This window comes from Mesoplodon bidens (assembly GCF_964165515.1).
Source record: "Mesoplodon bidens genome assembly, chromosome: 3".
Classification (NCBI taxonomy): domain Eukaryota; kingdom Metazoa; phylum Chordata; class Mammalia; order Artiodactyla; family Ziphiidae; genus Mesoplodon; species Mesoplodon bidens.
Genome location: NC_138178.1, coordinates 23,909,124 through 23,928,569, shown reverse-complemented (window position 1 = coordinate 23,928,569; position 19,446 = coordinate 23,909,124). Strand labels below are relative to the sequence as shown.

The following is a 19,446-nucleotide window of genomic DNA, read 5'->3' as shown; positions in this document are numbered from 1 at the left end:
TGCATGACCGCTGGCCCCTCCTCATCCTTTAGTTCTGGGCTCACTCGTTTCTCTGTCCTCTCAAGCCCGGCATCCTTTTCTCTGCCTTCACAGCATCGATAGAGAGCATGTCACTACATATTTGTGCATTTACTTGACTGTCCAACTCAGCTCCACGCCTCCGAGAGCAGGAGCTTTTCTCTGTGCCATCTCTCCTGTGTCACACCCAGCTGTGCCCAGCCACATGGCAGAATCTTGATACATTTTTCCAGAAAAAAGTGAATGGTGAATGAACTGTCCATCTGTCACGCTAGACTCCACAAGGCAGCTGTCCCCTTGCTCCTCCTCACCCTCCCAATACAACAGTTGGCACATTGTGGGCTGTCAGTATGTCAGTAAATATCTGTTGAATGAGTAATTGAGACAGAAAGAAGGAGAGAGAGGGGGAATTCTACGGCGTGAATACAAAGGAAGTAAGAGAGACACAGCCCCCATCCTTGAGAAGCTAAGACAGGGAACACTGAGAAGGATGACGTGCAGGAAACAAGAGCTGAATGATGGATAGCATTAAAGCAAAAATAAATAGATCAGATCACGGCAATACACAGATGTGGGTGGAGCGCCCTGAGCACTGATGCTGACGGAATTCCCGGAAGCTTGCCTCACCTTGACCCCTCATCCTTCCTTCCACTCAGAGCCAACACAAGCCCAGCATGAGCAAAGACGGGCTCGGTGTCATTCTCAGTCCAAGAGTCTAGACCTCTGGGAAGTCTGAAGGTCCACAACTCGGAGGTGACAGATGGGACCACAGCAAGCGGTGGCCATCCCTGAGATGACACAGTTTGGAGCCCGACACTAAGGCAGGCACTTGGAAATGTTCCCGCTTCTGGGGCTCAGAGCTGGCTGGGCACCCCAGGGTGCAGGCTGGACCTGGGGAAACTTGTTAGAAGGCTGCCATTTGTTTAGCTGCTGGCATCCTTAGGGTTCCTTAAATAGCGTGCTAAAGGCCTCGAGAGGGGCTGGCCTGGCTCCTTTGCTGATTTTTTTCCCCATCGTGATGGATGCTCTGCTTTAGGAATAGTCCTACGAGCCTCTCCACCCTCCTCCCCTGAGCTCAGCAACGACGGGTTTCTTATGACCTTGTAAGGCCACAGCTGTAACTTATCCTTATGTGCACCAGGGCAGGCAGACCCGTGGGCTCCCAGTGGCTCTATTTCCAATTGCCTTAGAACCTTTGGTCTCCAAGTCCTCATCCCAAGAGACCTGGGCAGAAGGTGCCTGGAGCCACCACCATCCGTTAACCCTTTCCGAGCTCCGACCATCTCCTTAGATGGCGGGTGGCCTGGGGAGCTCTGCGTTCTGTAAAAGGCTGAACAGGCAGGAGGAAGGTAAGGGTCCAGATAGAAGAGTAAACATGAGGGGGCTTCAGCTGATACTTCTGCACCCTGCGTTTATACGCTGAAGATGAACAGAAACCTGGTCAGACTTTTTCCAAGAGTACAGCCCAGAAAACAGGGTAAGCGCAGTCCAGAAAGATCAGAGAAAGCCCAGAAAGGCAGAGAATGTACAATCCAAGCTGGTTTGAAGGCCTGAGCTACCCTGAAGGCACCAATTGATCAGATCCACTCCCTATGGGTCCCAGAGGGCAACCTGCAAAGACCAGTCTGTACATGTAATGAGAAGGGCTCCTTATGACATTCCAGGTTGTGTTTGGACTGAAGAAAGATACAAAAGGTACACAGATACAATGAATAGAGGAAAAACTTCTTATTTTTCAGATAGTAAAGAAACACCTTGGCCTGGAAGGAGCATTTAGACAAGATTCCTTTTAATCTGAGCCATGTAGAATCACAGAGAAACAGGGATGAGTCCCTGCTTGAAACTATTCCATGGTGAGGAATCCTTCTTTTTTTTTTTCCCTGAATTTACTTATTTATTTTTTACTTTTGGCCGTGTTGGGTCTTCGTTGCTGCGAGTTGCGGTGAACAGGGGCTACTCTTTGTTGCGGTGCGCAGGCTTCTCATTGCAGTGGCTTCTCTTGTGGTGGAGCACGGGCTCTAGGTACGGGGGCATGTGGGATCTTCCTGGACCAGGGCTTGAACCCATGTCCCCTGCACTGGCAGACGGATTCTTAACCACTGGGCCACCAGGGAAGCCCGGAATCCTTCTTCTTATAGGTACTTTCCTTGGGTGGAAAGGAGGGGAAAGAAGTCTTTCCTTTGAAAACTGTCTTAGGAGTTAATTCCAGAGCTGCCTTTGGTTTATTATTCAGTAAGCCTTTTCGTCTCTGTCCATTTAAATTCTTTCAGGAACAAGGCGCATGTGAATAAATAAAGATGAGCTCTCGGTTTCAGATCCTCTATTCATTCAACATGGTTGGTGATGGTCCCTCTTGCTCAAGTGGGTCTTCAGGAAGTGGAACTCTGTAGGCTTCCCTGATGGTGTCTGCGGAAAGGCGCAGGGCTGGGCCCCGGGAGGTACAGCCCCCTTTTCCCCCTTCACGAGGGCTGCTCCCGGGGAAGGGAGTGTGTGCGGGCAGCTCTGTCCTGTGGGCTCTGGGCCCTGCATTAAGCCGTCCTACAGACAAGGGATGGCCCTTCCTTCCCCCTCCATGCAAAGCTAAGCCTGAGCAGCTGGAGGCTCTCGGCAGAGCCTCGCGGGGGTGAGCACCCCCTGTGCTGACCACTGTGTCGTGAACAACTCTTAGACATCCCCCAGGAGACAAGCATCGTGCAATCACGCCCTCAGGCTGACCCATCAGTGGAGCCCATGGAAAACCCAGCTGCCTGCCCACTCCATCGGGGTGCCCGCTGACGCAGCTTTCCTCAGACACTTCTGTGTCCCTGCCAAACCACACTCACCAGCAACTAACTCTGACACAAAAGGCTTCTGTGCCACAGACCCTGGGTTGTGACATCATAGAGGAAATCCAAGTTCAAGGGTACTAGATACTAGCCACGCCATGCTTTTCCGCAGAACGGACTTGCTGTGCTCCGAAGCAGTCCTACCACTTGCCTTGTTCTAAAATGTTTCCCGGGGAGCTGACCTCTTCTCTTTCCTGGGTCCACACACTCCTTCTGGATGAACCCGAGAGAAAAGCATCTATGATTTTTCTCATCGAAAACAAAAGGAATCTAAGACCTTCTAAGTCTTGCTTGAGCCATGAAAGAGAATCATAATCAGCAGATACATACCCTGCAAACAGCCCTAAGTTTCTGAGAGGTAATATTGGGGAGTGGAATACACCAAATAGGAACTGGGCACAGGTGGGCCTTCTCCCTTCCCAGGTGGGTGGAGATAAGGGACACGGGTGGGGACCAGAGGGAAGTGTGTGCAGCTCATCCTCTTGTGAGCTGCAGTCCCTCCTGATGCCAGCAGGGGGACCCCGCTGTGCCCAGGACTGGCAATGGAGTCCTTCCAATGGAAGGACAGACAGAAATAAAAAAGTCTGTTATCCCATCAAAGTTTGCAACATTAGGTGCTCCCTGCACCCTCAAACCACCTGTCTAAGCCGGCACTGAGGAGGACGGAGATGCCCACCATCCCGGCCTCTCTCTGTGCCCTCTGAAGGCATACACCCCACGTCACCCTGGGGTCAAGGTCACGGCTAAGACCAGAGCAGCCACAACAAGCCAGCTGGATGCTGCCAGTCCCTGGGCAACAGTTATGCTTCAGTGGCAGTATTCCAAGACCATGGCATTTCACACGGATTCTGCAAAAGGCAGCACAGCCTTACATGGACATGCTACAGGTCTTTCAATGATTTGAAGGGAAGTTTTCCAAAATTGTATCGAGACTGACCCACCAAGTAACTGGGTTTTTAAAAAAAAAAAATCCCGATTTTAGGAGCAAGGCAATAAATTGAGTGAGAAAGACCATTTCTCCATAATATATTTGTGTCTATATCATTGTTACACTTTCCAAAGAATCTAGCAACAGATTGGTTTCAGAGAAGAACCTGAAATATGAAAAATGTTACCCCACGGATGACAGTATAGGCACAGTTCAAGAGGTTATGTAAACTCATAAAGGAAAACAGTGATGACACAAAGCCTGGTGCCCTCCTGTCTCTTCTCTGCCGTAAATAGCTCCTGAAATGGAACACATTATATAATTTGTATTAAAAATAAAAACTTTAAACTGTAATAAAAGAAACATAAACCATCAAAATGTGTCTCTGTCCAATATGAGGAATCTTGTTGAAAGAAACTAAAACTATTTTTCTCCTGGCCAAAGTGTTCCTTTTAGAGAAAGAGCAGAAACTCAGAAGCTTTCTTTATATAATTGGAAAGTTGGGGATAGAAGTCATCATATTTTCCAATATTTTAAAACAGTTTAGTAAGTGCTAAATATTAAATTGAAATTTCACCTAGGAGTAAATGGAGAAAACTATTTCTTCGGTCTCTACATTGTCTGTACTATTATGAAGAGCATATTTTCAAAATTAAGCAAAATCATAAGGCTCCCGTATTTAAAAATACATTATTTTAAGCTATTGTAATTTCATTTACTGTTTGAATTCTAATTTCAAATGCTCTTTCAATGCAATACTGTGCTAAATTATGTTATAACTCTGGTTCTGATTACCCAATCTGTGGAAAAATGTTAAATGGCTGTCCCTTCATAGCAAGAGAAAAGCACTGTTCTAGTAAAAGTTCAGATCTAAATTCCAGTATTACTTCAGGACTGGTTCTAAAAGAGAATAGTTGTTAACAACTAAATTCTGGCTAAATAAAAAAAAAGTCTGAATAGGTTTAGATATTAGAGCATCTTTTGCAATATAAACATAACTATATTTCATGAGTCTTTGTGTTTGGATAACATTATTCTAACTTGAGAAGCAAACTCTCATATGAATGCTCTGGATAACATTACAATCCATCACCTAATGTTTTGACTTTGCTTTGACAAATGTATCAGGTATTTACCTAATAATGTCATGGTACATTTTTCTAAAAAGCTCTTTGCCAATAACATTTCTTTGATTCTTTATGATGTAGTAAGCACATCTATTTCTCGTGCTTGATGTAGAAATAACTCAAGACTCAAAAGAGATAATCTTTTTCACTTCTCTTCACATGGAAGGTTAGTAGTTATCACGATTTGCTCACATGGCTGATGCCATCCCTCTTACTCTGGCCAAGAATATAACCTCACCACTTCTATCCAGGTGGTCATAGGCTCCAGGTGTTCATTCACAGGTATGGCTTCCTGCTCAAACAGGAAGTAGATAAGAGGATGCTAACCCAGAAAAGTTCACCTAAGTTTACAGATCTTTGTAAATGGAGTCCTTCACCCACGTTCTGACACACCTACTGACTAAGAGGACTGAGTTCTTGGTCCCCAGTGCCAGGTCTAGATTCTGAAGTTTATATTGCCCAACTGCATGCTTGGATTCTGGAGCCCTACCCATTTCAGTCTAAAGATTTTTGTGGTGTCTGATTCTCTGACCACCCCTTGACCCATCCAACTTTCCCTTAGGTATGAGTTCTTATGATTTCTGTGTCCCTGGCATAGGTCCACCTAGGCTACTCTCTTTAAATACCCAGAAATGTGCCCTGACGAACATCAAGAATATAACAGAAGGATGTGGGGAGGCTGTGAAAAAGCCACAGTCAGTGAGAAACAGTGGAACAGTTATGAAAGAAGTATACACAGCACATATCAGCACATGGGGATCGTACACACAAGGAAATCGAGGAAGTGGAGTCACCCTCCAGCAGGCTGGGAGAGTGGCGGTGTCCCTGTGTCTGTCACCACTCTGCCCCTTGGTGCCCCTTCCGTGCTGAGAATCTGCGGTGTCCTCTGCTTGCTCAGCTGTGCACCTGAGGACTTGGGACAATATCCCTGCCTCTCCAATCAGAATGGTTTTCAAGTTATCTAATCCAAAATATTACTACAACCTTACGGCTATAACTTATTCACTCTTGTCTCATAGCTTTCTTCATGTTTTTCCCCAACCAAGAATTCACTCCGTCCTTTCCTGCCATCTTCAAGGACTAGCTCCTAGGTCACCTCCATCATTAATCTTTTGTCAAGTACCTCAAGCCCTTTCCTTTCCACCAAATTCTTTCCACTATCTAGAATACATGGCATGTTGGATTTGATTAACACCTGATTATCTATATTTCTTTTCCCCAGCAGAATTCTAAGGTCTTTCATTAAAGTGACTTAAATAGGATGCTTTTCCTTTTTTTTTAATTGAAGTATACTTGATGTATAACATATAAACTACAGGTGTACAATAAAGTGGTTCACAATTTTTAAAGGTTATACTCCATTTATAGTTATTATAAATTATTGGCTATATTTGTGTTATACAATACACCCTTTTAGCTTATTTTATACCTAATAGTTTGTACCTCTTACTCCCCTACCCCTCCCTATCTTGCCCCGCCCCCCTTTCCTTTCCCCACTGGTAACTTCTAGTTTGTTCTCTACCTCTGTGAGTCTGCTTCTTTTTTGCCATGTTCACTAGTCTGTTGTATTTTTCAGATTCCACGTGTAAGTGATATCATACAGTGTTTGTCTTCCTCTGGTGCTTTTCTTATATATACTCTTCCTCTTGCCTCTGTGTTTTTGCACATTATCTCTCTCTCCCTCTCCCTTCTCATCCCGTCCCTGAATTAACTTCTGAAAGACTCAACTATCCCCTCCCCTGGGAAGCATACATTATCCCCTACTCCACCCCTCAAAAAAACTGATCAGCACCCCCATCGTGCCGTGACTGGACCCTACATGTACCTCTATCACAGGGAGCACTTTGCATATGACTTTCTACATGACTTTTCTTCTCTGGACCTCTTGGGAGAAAAGGCTCATGCCTTGTACCTCTCCCATAGCACATAATCCACATGTATTTCATTCTTGGAGAATCTGAAGTATGGAGTCAAAGCCAAGATGCCATCCTGAGGGAGAGTGGGGTCCTAAGCAAGAGAATGAGGTGGCTGTGATGTCAGACCTGGGCAGGTCTGGGTTATACAAAGACCATGCTTTCAGATGCTGACCACAAGGCCCGCACTCTGAACAGATAATACAAGAGTACTTGAAGCTCTGTATTGTTCATGTTTCCTTCTTACGATAGTCACATAGTACCTTCATTCAGAGATCCTCAAAACTTCTTAAACATGACCTCATTTAGCTCAATCTTAACTGCCTCAACAAACTTTTTAGATGGGTGACTCCAATTTATTTAAAATTATCTATATGATCTTTATTGAAGAGCAAGTTTTTTTTTTTGAAACAAAAAAAATCAAGTTTTCATTGGTGGTCCAGAGTAAAAATATTTTGCCCTCTGCCCATGATTTATTTCCTCATATTCTGAGTCCCAGACCTCTGTTTTGCAATGTATTTCTGAGTCATGCATCTGTTAGGGGCACTGTCTGGACAAAGGCAGCTCAGGAGATGAGGATAAATGCCATCAACTGAAATAGTAATCCTAGACAACACCAATTAGCCATCACTCTAGATCATGGGTCAGCCAACCACGGCCTGGGGGCCGAATCCAGGGGGCTACTTCTTTTTAATAAGTACAATTTTATGGGAAGATGACATGCCCATTTCTTTGCACGTTGCAACAGCTGCCTTTGCGCTACAACAGCAGAGTTCAGTCATTACGACAGAGACCATCCAGCCTGTAAAGCTTAAGGTATTCACTGGTCTGTTATTTTTAGGAAAAGTTTGCTGACCCCTGTCCTAGAAAACTGGAAAGAGGGAAACTGGACATTGTGTTATTAACTGGAGTCATGCTTTCAGAGGCTAACCACAAGGCCTGCAGCCTGAAAAAGTAAAGCAGGAGGACCCAAACCTTATACTGTCCATTTTTTATTTGCATGACAGCTGCATGGTGCCAACCTCCGGAGACTCCAAATTTCTTAGACATGATCTCCTTTGTACGCTTGCATCATCCCTCCTTTCTGAGCTCCTTCACGTGTGCAGGGAGCTCTCTCCTCCAACCAGATCACCTCCCTGAGGCCCTTCTGGGCTGGGCTGGCCCTGTCCAGCATTCTTCCGGGCTGCTCAGCGGAACTCAGACTGCCCTCCTTTGATCCCCACCACTTAAAAGGTACTCTCTCTCCGCATCTTAACGTCTTTCCAGCATCCTCCCTTTCTAACTGTGGCAGATCCACATGCTCTTGAAGAGAACGGCTAAAAGGAATGTACCAGCAGACACCACTGGCCCTCATGGTACCCAGAGATTCCTCACTCTGCACCTCTGTGGTCTCCATCCTCACGCTCAGCCTGTCCAATCCAAATCATAAGAGGGAAAGCGGCTTGCATCCCTGCACACGTCCCAGGTGTGCTTAAAGCTAAATCAGGAAACACTAATAGTTAATTCTGTGTATCAGAGCAGCAGCTCCATTCATTTCTCACAACAGCACGCTGCTGGTTGAAGCCTCTCAGGGCAGGTGACCTCTGCGCACTCAACTGAGATGGGTAGCATTCAAGTGATCTCCTCACTTGGCATAAGAATAGGTATTGTATATAAAATAGACAACCAACAGGGACCTACTGTCTAGCACAGGGAACCATACTCAATATTTTGTAATAACCTATAAGGCAGCGGTCCCCAACCCCTGCCTTATAGGGTGGGGAGTCTCCTGTTAAGAGCCGGGCTGCACAGCAGGAGGTGAGTGCCGGTAGGCGAGGAAGCGAAGCTTCATCTGACGCTCCCCATCGCTCGCATTACCTCCTGAACCATACCCCACCGCCCGACCTGGTCCATGAAAAAATTGTCTTCCACGTAACCAGTTCCTGATGCCAAAAAGGTTGGGGACTGCTGTTATAAGGGAAAAGAATCTGAAAAAGAATATCTATATCTGAATCACTTTGCTGTATCTGAAACTAACACAACATTGTACATCAACTATACTTCAGTTAAAAAAAAAGAAAGAAAAAAAAACAGGAAAAGAAAAAGAACAGGTAGAGCCTGAAAGCCTGAGCGCTGGCCTGAAGTTATGCCTCATGATACAGTGAATAATGTTATGGGGAAGAGCTTCAGGGTGGGGTAGACCCAGCTTGACTCCAAACTTTTCTACATATAACTTTGTATATTTCAGTGCACTTACATCACCTTCCTGTCCCTCACCTTCTCATCTACAAAATAGGGATAACCATGTCTATTTCGATGGATTGCTGGAAGATGAAATGAACAAATGTATGGAAAACCCTTAGTGTGCTGGGTACCTGCTGGTCACTCAGGGGCTGTAGCTACTATGCCTTTAAAAATGCCAGTTACATTTAATAATTTATGCTCTGGTGGGTTTTTCAGCAAAAATCACTACCCTGCTACATGCCAGGTACCATGCTAGGAGCTGGGACTGTGTACTCTAATGATCAAAACCAAGATGGTTCCCAAACCCGTGGCACTTACAGACCATTTGCCTATAAGGTTACACACAGAATGTCCAAATAGCACATGGAAGCCCAATTTTGCACAGAGAAGAAGAAAGCGAGGTTCTGGAGCATGAAGTAAACCAGTGAAGGAAGCACGAATGAAATTCAGATGCGAGTTCTCCAATTCACAAGCTCACATTTCCCCTCATTTTAGTTTGGCAATTACAGATAAACAACACTGCGCTTGTGCTTTGCCCTCTAAAACTGTTGACTAAATTAAACAGAGAAAGGAAGACAACCTCCCAAAGCCACATGGGAGTCTAGGATTGGCAGAGAATGGCGCCGATTATGGGAGCAAGTCTGCAGAAAGTTATGGCATGAAAGACATCTGTTAACTCATATATTAGCCACTGCTTGGTCGCCAAAGTGGGTCCCTTAGCAAGCTCCTTAATATGAGGGCAAAAGTAGTAGATCCAATTATATAGATTAGGGGAAAGAAAGAGAAGAACATGCAGACCCTTGTCAAAGAAAACTGTATTTAATAGACACCTACTATCCTCAGTGTTCCCACGTATGTTTGCTTGTGCCAACCTGTTAAGCAGGTAACCAGACAGAATAAAAAAGGTCTAACCCGCTCACAGTTTTTGTTCCTCTTCAGATCCCCGTCTCACTAAGAAGTTTCACAAACTCAAGCTGGGAGGCAGAAATCTTGCCTGACCCAACACCAGAGCCATCTCAATATATTTTTCAGCAAGAGCAGGTGGAGAGAAAACAGAGCTGAGCCCTGAGCCAGCAGCTGCAGGAGATGCTGAAGCCGCCCCCAGGCTGGTTAAGTCCTGGCATCCAGGCTCACATTCCTACCAGGATGTGAGGACCAGAACCAGAAAATGCCAAACGCACACAGTTTTGGGTGCTCCCCAGGTACTGATAGACCCTTGACTAAGAATATATTTTAAGGTGAAATGACCTTTACAATTCCTTACAGATCAATTGTTTAAGTACTTACTCAATACCAACTATATGCCCAACACTGTGATAAATACAGTGAAGTATCTCGGGCCCTTCAAAGATGCGGGAGCCAAGAACATCCAGGATAAGAGTGAATGCATGATTCTTCACAGCATTCGAGTGGACCCGCGACACATGGCTGATGTTGCCAAGCCTGCTGACATACCACCAAAGCCCTGTGTTCGGGGGTCATCTTCCTCTTCACCAGGGGACACAATACTGTGTACCAGAGTCTACAAAGAGCCAGCTAAGCTGTTCACTCAGGGCTGTGGCCTTCAAGGAGCTGAAGGCTGCTGAAACAGTCAGCGGTTTTCAAAACCACTCAAGGCAGCCACTGGGCTTTAGAAAGTGCCCGGAGGCTTCTGACATGTGTTTGGCTGTTCTAGGGTGGTTCTCCTGGAAAGCGGCCACACTGCGGCTCAGAAGCCAGCAGAGTGCATGCCAGACATTCAGTGCCTTGCAAGGAAGGGGATTCCCTATCCAGGAATGAAGGAAGAGGGGAGAATAACAAACAGAGTGACATCTATCATTACACTGCACTTGGTAAGGAAATCCCTCCCTCTAGACGCAGCCTTCTCAACTGAGTCTTGAAATGTAAAGGCGTTGACCGTGTTGCCATCTGCACATCTATCACTTCATGTGGGAATGCCATCTCATCACTCCGCTGCTTTCACTGAGACCTCGCAGCATCTTGGTTTGATTTATGGCCTTCAGGGTCAGACCTGGCTTTGAAGCCTGGCCCTGCCATTTACTAGCTGTGTTATCTACCTTTGCAAAGCCTCAGTTTCTCCATCAGTAAAATGGGGATGACAACCAAATCGGTATAAAGATTAAATACTCATTAATTAAATAATTCATGTAATTGCCTTAGCATATTGAAAATGCTCCATACTCCATTTTTAAGAAGTGCCTGAATTATGTTATCATTAAAGGTAAGTCTAGGAGCCCCTGGTTCAGTTCATTGATTTTTTTTTTTTTTTTTTTTTTTTTTTTTTTTCTGCGGTACGCAGGCCTCTCACTGTTGTGGCCTCTCCCGTTGTGGAGCATAGGCTCCGGACGCGCAGGCTCAGCAGCCATGGCTCACGGGCCCAGCCGCTCCGCGGCATGTGGGATCTTCCCGGACCGGGGCACGAACCCGTGTCCCCTGCATCGGCAGGCGGACTCTCAACCACTGTGCCACCAGGGAAGCCCCAGTTCATTGATTTTGTCTGCACAATTTGGGGCCGGATTTATCTTCCTGGGGGGGTTATCTGGTAGGAAGGTTATTGATAGTTCTCCCATAAGAAGTGGAAGAAGACCCATATGCGCTGGAATGGACTGGACTTGAGGTTAAATCCTGAAGTGACTCAGGTTCCTGAAGATGTGAGCCTTTCAAGCTGCTGTAGCCTTTGGGTGATGAATGGCCTTCTTGTGACCATGCAGTAGAACTGATAATGCATTTTACCATTTTGGTGTTTCTTAATATTTACTAGGAAATCATTTAAATATTATAATTTTGTTGAGTTCTACCAATGCATATAATAGAAACTGTCATTATAAGTAATTTACGTTATGAAGATGAAAATCGTATTTCTTTAAACTTGCATTTCTTTAGTTACTAGTACAATTGACTCTTTTTCATAATCTTATTGAATCTTATTTCTTCTCTGTAAATTGTTTCACATCCTTTGCCCATTTTCTTATACAGGATTAATTTCACTGATCTGGAGTAGCTCTTTATATATTAAAGATAAACTCCTTTCCTCCTCATATAGCACTTTATATATTAAAGATAAACCTCTTTTTGCTGCAAAGTTTTCCCCAGTCTTTTGTTCCCTTTTTATTTAAAACAAAAGTTTGAAATTTTTATATAGCTGAAGATATTGATTTTCTTCCTTTGTAATTACTTTCATTGCTTTTAAGTTTAGGAAGTCTTTTCTTACTTCAAAAGTAGTTAAATATGCGCCTATATTTTCTTACATATTTTGGCATGTGGTTCATTGATCACTTTTTTTTTTTTTTTTTTTTTTTGCGGTACACGGGCCTCTCACTGCTGTGGCCTCTCCCGTTGTGGAGCACAGGCTCCGGACGTGCAGGCCCAGTGGCCATGGCTCACGGGCCCAGCCACTCCACGGCATGTGGGATCCTCCCAGACCGGGGCACGAACCCGTGTCCCCTGCATCGGCAGGCGGACCCTCAACCACTGCGCCACCAGGGAAGCCCTGATTACTTTTAACTGCTTAATTTATTTAGAATTCTTAGTCTGGTAACAGGTTTAAATGTTATAAATTGGTACAGTCTTTATGGAAAAATGTTTTTGCAATATGAATCAAAAACCACAAATGGGTTGGTGTTCCTTGCCCTACTTCTAAAAAATGTAACTAAAGAAAATGATCAGGCATACAGCCATGGATTTCTACTGAAGACAGTCATTCCAATGCTGCTTATATTAGCAAAAAATGGAAATAACTTCAAAGTCTCTCATGGTGGTGGAGTAAATATTCTTTAACTGCACTGTCCAATAATGGTAACCACCAGCCACATGTGGTATTTAAATTTAAATGTATTAAAATTAAGTAAAATTAAATATTCAGCTCCTCAGTTGCTCAAATGCTCAATCGCCACATGTGACAAGTCGCTACCATACTGGATAGCAGTGGTATCAAACATCCCCATTCTCATAGAAGTTTCTGTTGAATAGTGCTACTCTGTGGCCATTAAACTCAGGTTTTGAAAGAATATTTAAAACAATTGGATAATTTGTAATATGATGGTAAGTAAAAATATCAAAATATAAAATATTTAATGAATTCAGATTGGTTGCAGCAACTTTAATCATCAATATCTTCATCAAATGCTGTTTTCTACAGAGGAAACCCAAACCCTGCCCTCACGAAGCTTGTTGTCTTAAAGAAAAGAGAAAAAAAAAACCAGAAAATCTGAAGTGCAATAGGTGCATAGGAATTTAATGAGATACACAGGGAAATGTAGCACACGGCACCTACTCTGTAGCTGTTAACTGACTGACTGGAATTCCAAATGGGAATTATTATACTGGATCATATACCAGGCCTAATTAACACTGTATTCTGTGGCCAACAGTGGTCTCAAAAGAAGCCATGATTATCCTTCTGTCAACATCTATTGATATTATCCACCAAAGGCACAAAAACAACTTAGCAAACAAATGGCATTTAAGAACCTGGAGTACATAAAGCAAAGAACTTTACAGAGTACTTAGTAAATACGGAAAGGTTATAAGGCCTCTGAAACATCAATAAATAATCAACCACAACAAAAGAATGCTTCACTTATATGTGAATAAAACTTTGGAAAATGATGCCCATAAGTAAAACCTACATGCAATTTGTATTCAACCTTCCCACTAAGAACAACTGAAAAGTTAAACAAAATGTATATATTTTTAAATCTTGAAAGTATCAAAGAGTTAATAAAATAGTGAGAAAAATATCTGGGAGAAGATGAAAATTTAAAGAGGTGGGCTCAGCATCTGGGATCACTTTTTAGCTTAAGAATCCAAGAGTTGATGTCCAGAGACCACCAAGGATAGAAATAAACCAGTTTTTGAAAGGACTGCAATCCAGCTCTGAGCCATCTGGTCTGCCCAGAAAAATCTCAAGCCCTGAAACTGGACTAAAACGATCCCAGATTGTTATTCCCCCAGGAACCTGATAGAAATAACTCAAAACTCTCTAGAGGAATAGATCCTGATCCTAGGCCTCAAACTATTTCTACAAAACATTTGCAATATAATGTCCATTACACAATTGAAGATAACCAGTCACACTGGAGAAAAGATGAGTGACAATCAAAACAGCTCCTAAGTGGCTCTAGAGTTTGTAATTATCAGATATGGACTTCAAATTGCTATGTGTATTGTGCTTGAGAAAATTTTAAAAATTATTAAAAACTTAGTACATAACATTCTAAAAAGTGAGAGAGCAAATCTGAAAAAGAACCAAATGGAAATTCTAGAACTAAAAAACACAATACCTGAAATAACTCAATGCGTGAGTTTAACAGCAGATCAGACCTGAAGGGAGAATTTGTGAACTGGAAGACAGGTTTGGAATGGAGCATGGAAAGGCAAAATTTGGAATATACAGAAGACATCATGGGAAACACAGAGAATTTGGAGAAAAAATCTAACATTGGAATCCCAGGAGGAAAAGTGAGTCGAAGCAATTTCATGGATGACAGCTGAGGCCTTTCCCAGGAACCCCCAAATTCATGAAGCCTTAGGAACTTCAGGGAGAAAAAAATAAGAAGAAATCCACACCTAGAACCATCATTTTAAAACTACAGAGAACTAAAGATGAAGAGGAAAATCTTCAAGACAGTTGACCATAAAAGATTACCTTTAGAGGAACAACAGTTTAAATTATTATTGACTTTTCAACAGCAACAATGGAACCCAGGCGACAATGGAATATACCTTCAATGGGCTGAAAGAAAATCATAGCCAACGTAGAACTGACATCCCCAGTAATAATATCCTTAAAGAGGGAGAGGGAAATAAATCATTTCAGACAAGAAAAAACTGAGAAGTCTCTACCAGCAGACCCACCATTAAAAAGATACCAGTGAATGTTCTTCAGGCACAAAAAAAAAAAAAAAAAAAGGAATCCCCAGATGGAAGGTCAGAGATGCAGAATGAAGAAAAAGTATTAGAAAGGAAGGAGTCGGCAGGCTGACTGTACAAGAATGTGATGCAGAAGAACCAGGAAGATCTAGCTTACAGGAGAGGTTATCTTTCCCTTATACAAGTTAAAAATTATATTTGGCTATCCTCCAAAAGAAAAGAGCTAAAACAAATCCTTGTATCACATTTTGGAATATATTCTTCACTATTTTTGGGTGGGGGTAAATCAGACGTCATGGAGAAAAGATCAATATATTATACTGGGAATTCCCTGGCAGTCCAGTGGTTAGGACACCACACTTCCGATGCCAGGGGCCTGGGTTCAATCCCTGGTCAGGGAACTAAGATCCCACAAACCGCATGGTGAGGCCTATATATACATATAATATTGCATCTTTTTAAAAATATAAATGGTGAAAGTAACTACAAAGTAATAACAGAAAATGTTTACAATAATTTATCAGCTAAGATCAGGTTCAATTCTATGTGGAGGGGCACCTAGAGGTGGAAACAGGGGGGACAGAGGGTTCCTAAGAGGTTTCAGATACTATTTTACTCATTACCACATATTTATCATTAATTGATAAAAACAGATAATGAATTAAGAAAGAAACCTAAGAGACCTAATTCTTTGTTGAATGTAGAGATATTCGTTGGTCTGGCAACCAGTACAGAAAAGGTTCTGTTTTCCACTATGTGAATTGGAAATATATTATAAATGCAAATTTCTGATATTTATGATACGAGAGTAGGATAAGGAATAGCCTTTTCCTATGGTTTGTGAAAAAATGTAAATAGCTGTATTTTGAGGATAATTTAATTTTTCAGCACAGACTACAGGTCCCCTTAATGTCCCCCCATCCCTGGAATTCTAAGATTCATCCTAAATACTGTGAGAATATTAGTCCTGAATTACTGAGATACAAGTCCTTGGTTCTAATCACAGGCCAAGGGGGCTGCCAATGATTTTATTCCATTGTTCTCAAAGGACATCACTACTGAAAGGAATTATTCCATCAACAACGGTGCTGTTGAGTGGCCTTCTCATTGTATTCCCGTCTCATTCACATTATCTACCCTGTCAGTCCCCTTTATTTCAAGGTGTACCTACAGCCCTCTGCTCTCCTAAAACCCCCAGGCTGAAATGGTAATTTATGTCCATGGCTTAACTGAATCAGTTCAGGAAGGTTCCCCACAGGCAGGAACAGCTGAATGGTAAAGCAGACATTTGTCATCAGTTGAATTCTATTCACTGAGAACATCACTGTGCCAGGCAAATGTGAGAGAGGAAAAAATGGGCAGGAAGCACTCACTCACCTGCCGCAGTTTGGTTCCCACCATGGAGGCACTGCTGTCAAGCACAAACACCACATTCTTGGGTAAAGGAGGAAGGTCTTTGGGGGCAAAGTAGTGCACAAAATAGCCATTTAGAACCTGGTGGAGGCAAAAGAACATAAAAATGGTAGTACCCATATTAGGTAGGAAAACAAACCAAAATGGATACTCTATGGGATCTCTAATAAAAGTCAAAGGTAGCATGAAACAGAGTCTAGGGCCAGATTCCGTATGCAGAGCAAAAGTATCCATGGTCCTGATTCCTCCAACTAATTGCAAATTAATTAACTAATTTGTTTATTTAAACATCTTTATTGGAGTATAATTGCTTTACAATGGTGTGTTTCTGCTTTATAACAAAGTGAATCAGCTATACATATACATATATCCCCATATCCCGTCCCTCTTGCGTCTCCCTCCAAACCTCCCTATCCCACCCCTCTAGGTGGTCACAAAGCACCGAGATGATCTCCCTGTGCTATGCGGCTGCTTCCCACTAGCTATCTATTTTACATTTGGTAGTGTATATACATCCATGCCACTCTCTCACTTCGTCCCAGCTTACCTTTCCCACTCCCTGTGTCCTCAGGTCCATTCTCTACATCTGTGTCTTTATTCCTGTCCTGTCCCTAGGTTCTTCAGAACATTTTTTTTTAAGACTCCATATATATGTGTTAGCATATGGTATTTTTCTCTTTCTGACTTACATCACTCTGTATTACAGACTCTAGGTCCATCCACCTCACTACAAATAACTCAATTTTGTTTCTTTTTATGGCTGAGTAATATTCCATGGTATATATGTGCCACATCTTCTTTATCCATTCATCTGTCAATGGACACTTAGGTTGCTTCCATGTCCTAGCTATTGTAAATAGAGCTGCAATGAACATTGTGGTACATGACTCTTTTTGAATTATGGTTTTCTCAGGGTATATGCCCAGTAGTGGGATTGCTGGGTCGTATCGTAGTTCTATTTTTAGTTTTCTAAGGAACCTCCATACTGTTCTCCATAGTGGCTGTATCAATTTACATTCCCACCAACAGTGCAAGAGGGTTGCCTTTTCTCCACACCCTCTCCAGCATTTGTTGTTTGTAGATATTTTGACGATGGCTATTCTGACTGGTGTGAGGTGATACCTCACTGCAGTTTTGATTTGCATTTCTCTAATGATTAGTGATGTTGAGCATCCTTTCATGTGTTTGTTGACAATCTGTATATCTTCTTTGGAGAAATGTCTATTTAGGTCTTCTGTCCATTTTTGGATTGGGTTGTTTTTTTGATATTGAGCTGCATGAGCTGCTTGTAAATTTTGAAGATTAATCTTTTGTCAGTTGCTTCATTTGCAAATATTTTCTCCCATTCTGAGGGTTGTCTTTTCATCGTTTATGGTTTCATTTGCTGTGCAAAAGCTTTTAAGTTTCATTAGGTCCCAGTTGTTTATTTTTATTTCCATTTCTCTAGGAGGTGGGTCAAAAAGGAACTTGCTGTGATGTATGTCATAGAGTGTTCTATGTCTTCCTCTAAGAGTTTTTTTTTTTTTTTTTTTTTTTCTTTCTGCGGTATGCGGGCCTCTCACTCTTGTGGCCTCTCCCGTTGCGGAGCACAGGCTCCGGATGCGCAGGCCCAGCGGCCATAGCTCACGGGCCCAGCCGCTCCGCGGCATATGGGATCCTCCCAGACCGGGGCACGAACCCGTATCCCCTGCATCGGCAGGCGGACTCTCAACCACTGCGCCACCAGGGAGGCCCCCTCTAAGAGTTTTATAGTGTCTGGCCTTACATTTAGGTCTTTAATCCATTTTGTTTATTTTTGTGTATGGTGTTAGGGAGTATTCTAATTTCATTCTTTTACATGTAGCTGTCCAGTTTTCCCAGCAACCCTTATTAAAGAGGCTGTCTTTTCTCCATTGTATATTTTTGCCTCCTTTATCAAAAATAAAATGACCATATGTGTGTGGGTTTATCTCTGGGCTTTCTGTCCTGTTCCATTGATCTATATTTCTGTTTTTGTGCCAGTACCATACTGTCTTGATTACTGTAGCTTTGTAGTACAGTCTGAAGTCAGGGAGCCTGATTCCTCCAGCTCTGTTTTTCTTTCCCAAGATTGCTTTGGCTATTCGGGGTCTTTTGTGTTTCCATACAAATTATGAAAATTTTTGTTCTAGTTCTGTGAAAAATGCCATTGGTAGTTTGATAGGGATTGCACTGAATCTGCAGATTGCTTTGGGTAGTATAGTCATTTTCACAATGTTGATTCTTCCAGTCCAAGAACATGGTATAGCTCTCCATCTGTTTGTATCATCTTTGTTTCATCAGTGTCTTATAGTTTTCTGCATACAGGTCTTTTGTCTCCTTAGGTAAGTTTATTCCTAGGTATTTTATTCTTTTTGTTGCAGTGGTAAATGGGAGTGTTTCCTTAATTTCTCTTTCAGATTTTTCATCGTTAGTGTATAGGAATGCAAGAGATTTCTGTGCATTAACTTTGTATCCTGCTACTTGACCAAATTCATGGATTAGCTCTAGTAGTTTGCTGGTAGCATCTTTAAGACTCTCTATGTATAGTATCATGCCATCTGCAAACAGTGACAGCTTTACTTCTTCTTTTCCGATTTGGATTCCTTTTATTTCTTTTTCTTCTCTGATTGCTGTGGCTAAAACTTCCAAAACTATGTTGAATAATAGTGGTGAGAGTGAATCTTGTCTTCTTTCTGGTCTTAGAGGAAATGGTTTCAGTTTTCGCCATTGAGAACGATGTTGGCTGTGGGTTTTTCATATACGCCCTTAATTATGTTGAGGTAAGTTCCTTCTATGCCCATTTTCTGGAGAGTTTTTATCATAAATGGGTGTTGAATTTTGTCAAAAGCTTTTTCTGCATCCATTGAGATGGTCATATGGCTTTTCTCCTTCAAATTGTCAATATGGTGTATCACATTGATTGATTTGCGTACATTGAAGAATCCTTGCATTCCTGGGATAAACCCCAGTTGATCATGGTGTATGATCCTTTTAATGTGCTGTTGGATTCTGTTTGCTAGTATTATGTTGAGGATTTTTGCATCTATGTTCATCAGTGATATTAGCCTGTAGTTTTCTTTCTTTGTGACATCTTTGACTAATTGCTAATTTAATCTGTATAAGGTCAT

At 42.6% G+C, this 19,446-nt stretch overlaps 1 protein-coding gene across 1 annotated transcript in view; it reads right to left on the bottom strand.

Moving 5' to 3' along the window:
- ITIH5 (inter-alpha-trypsin inhibitor heavy chain 5) overlaps positions 1 to 19,446 on the bottom strand; it is a 75,108-nt gene that overhangs the window by 17,389 nt on the left and 38,273 nt on the right. The window contains exon 7 of the mRNA XM_081227246.1: positions 16,283 to 16,399. Coding sequence (XP_081083372.1) covers positions 16,283 to 16,399 — 117 coding nt within the window. The remainder of the gene's footprint in view (positions 1 to 16,282; positions 16,400 to 19,446) is intronic.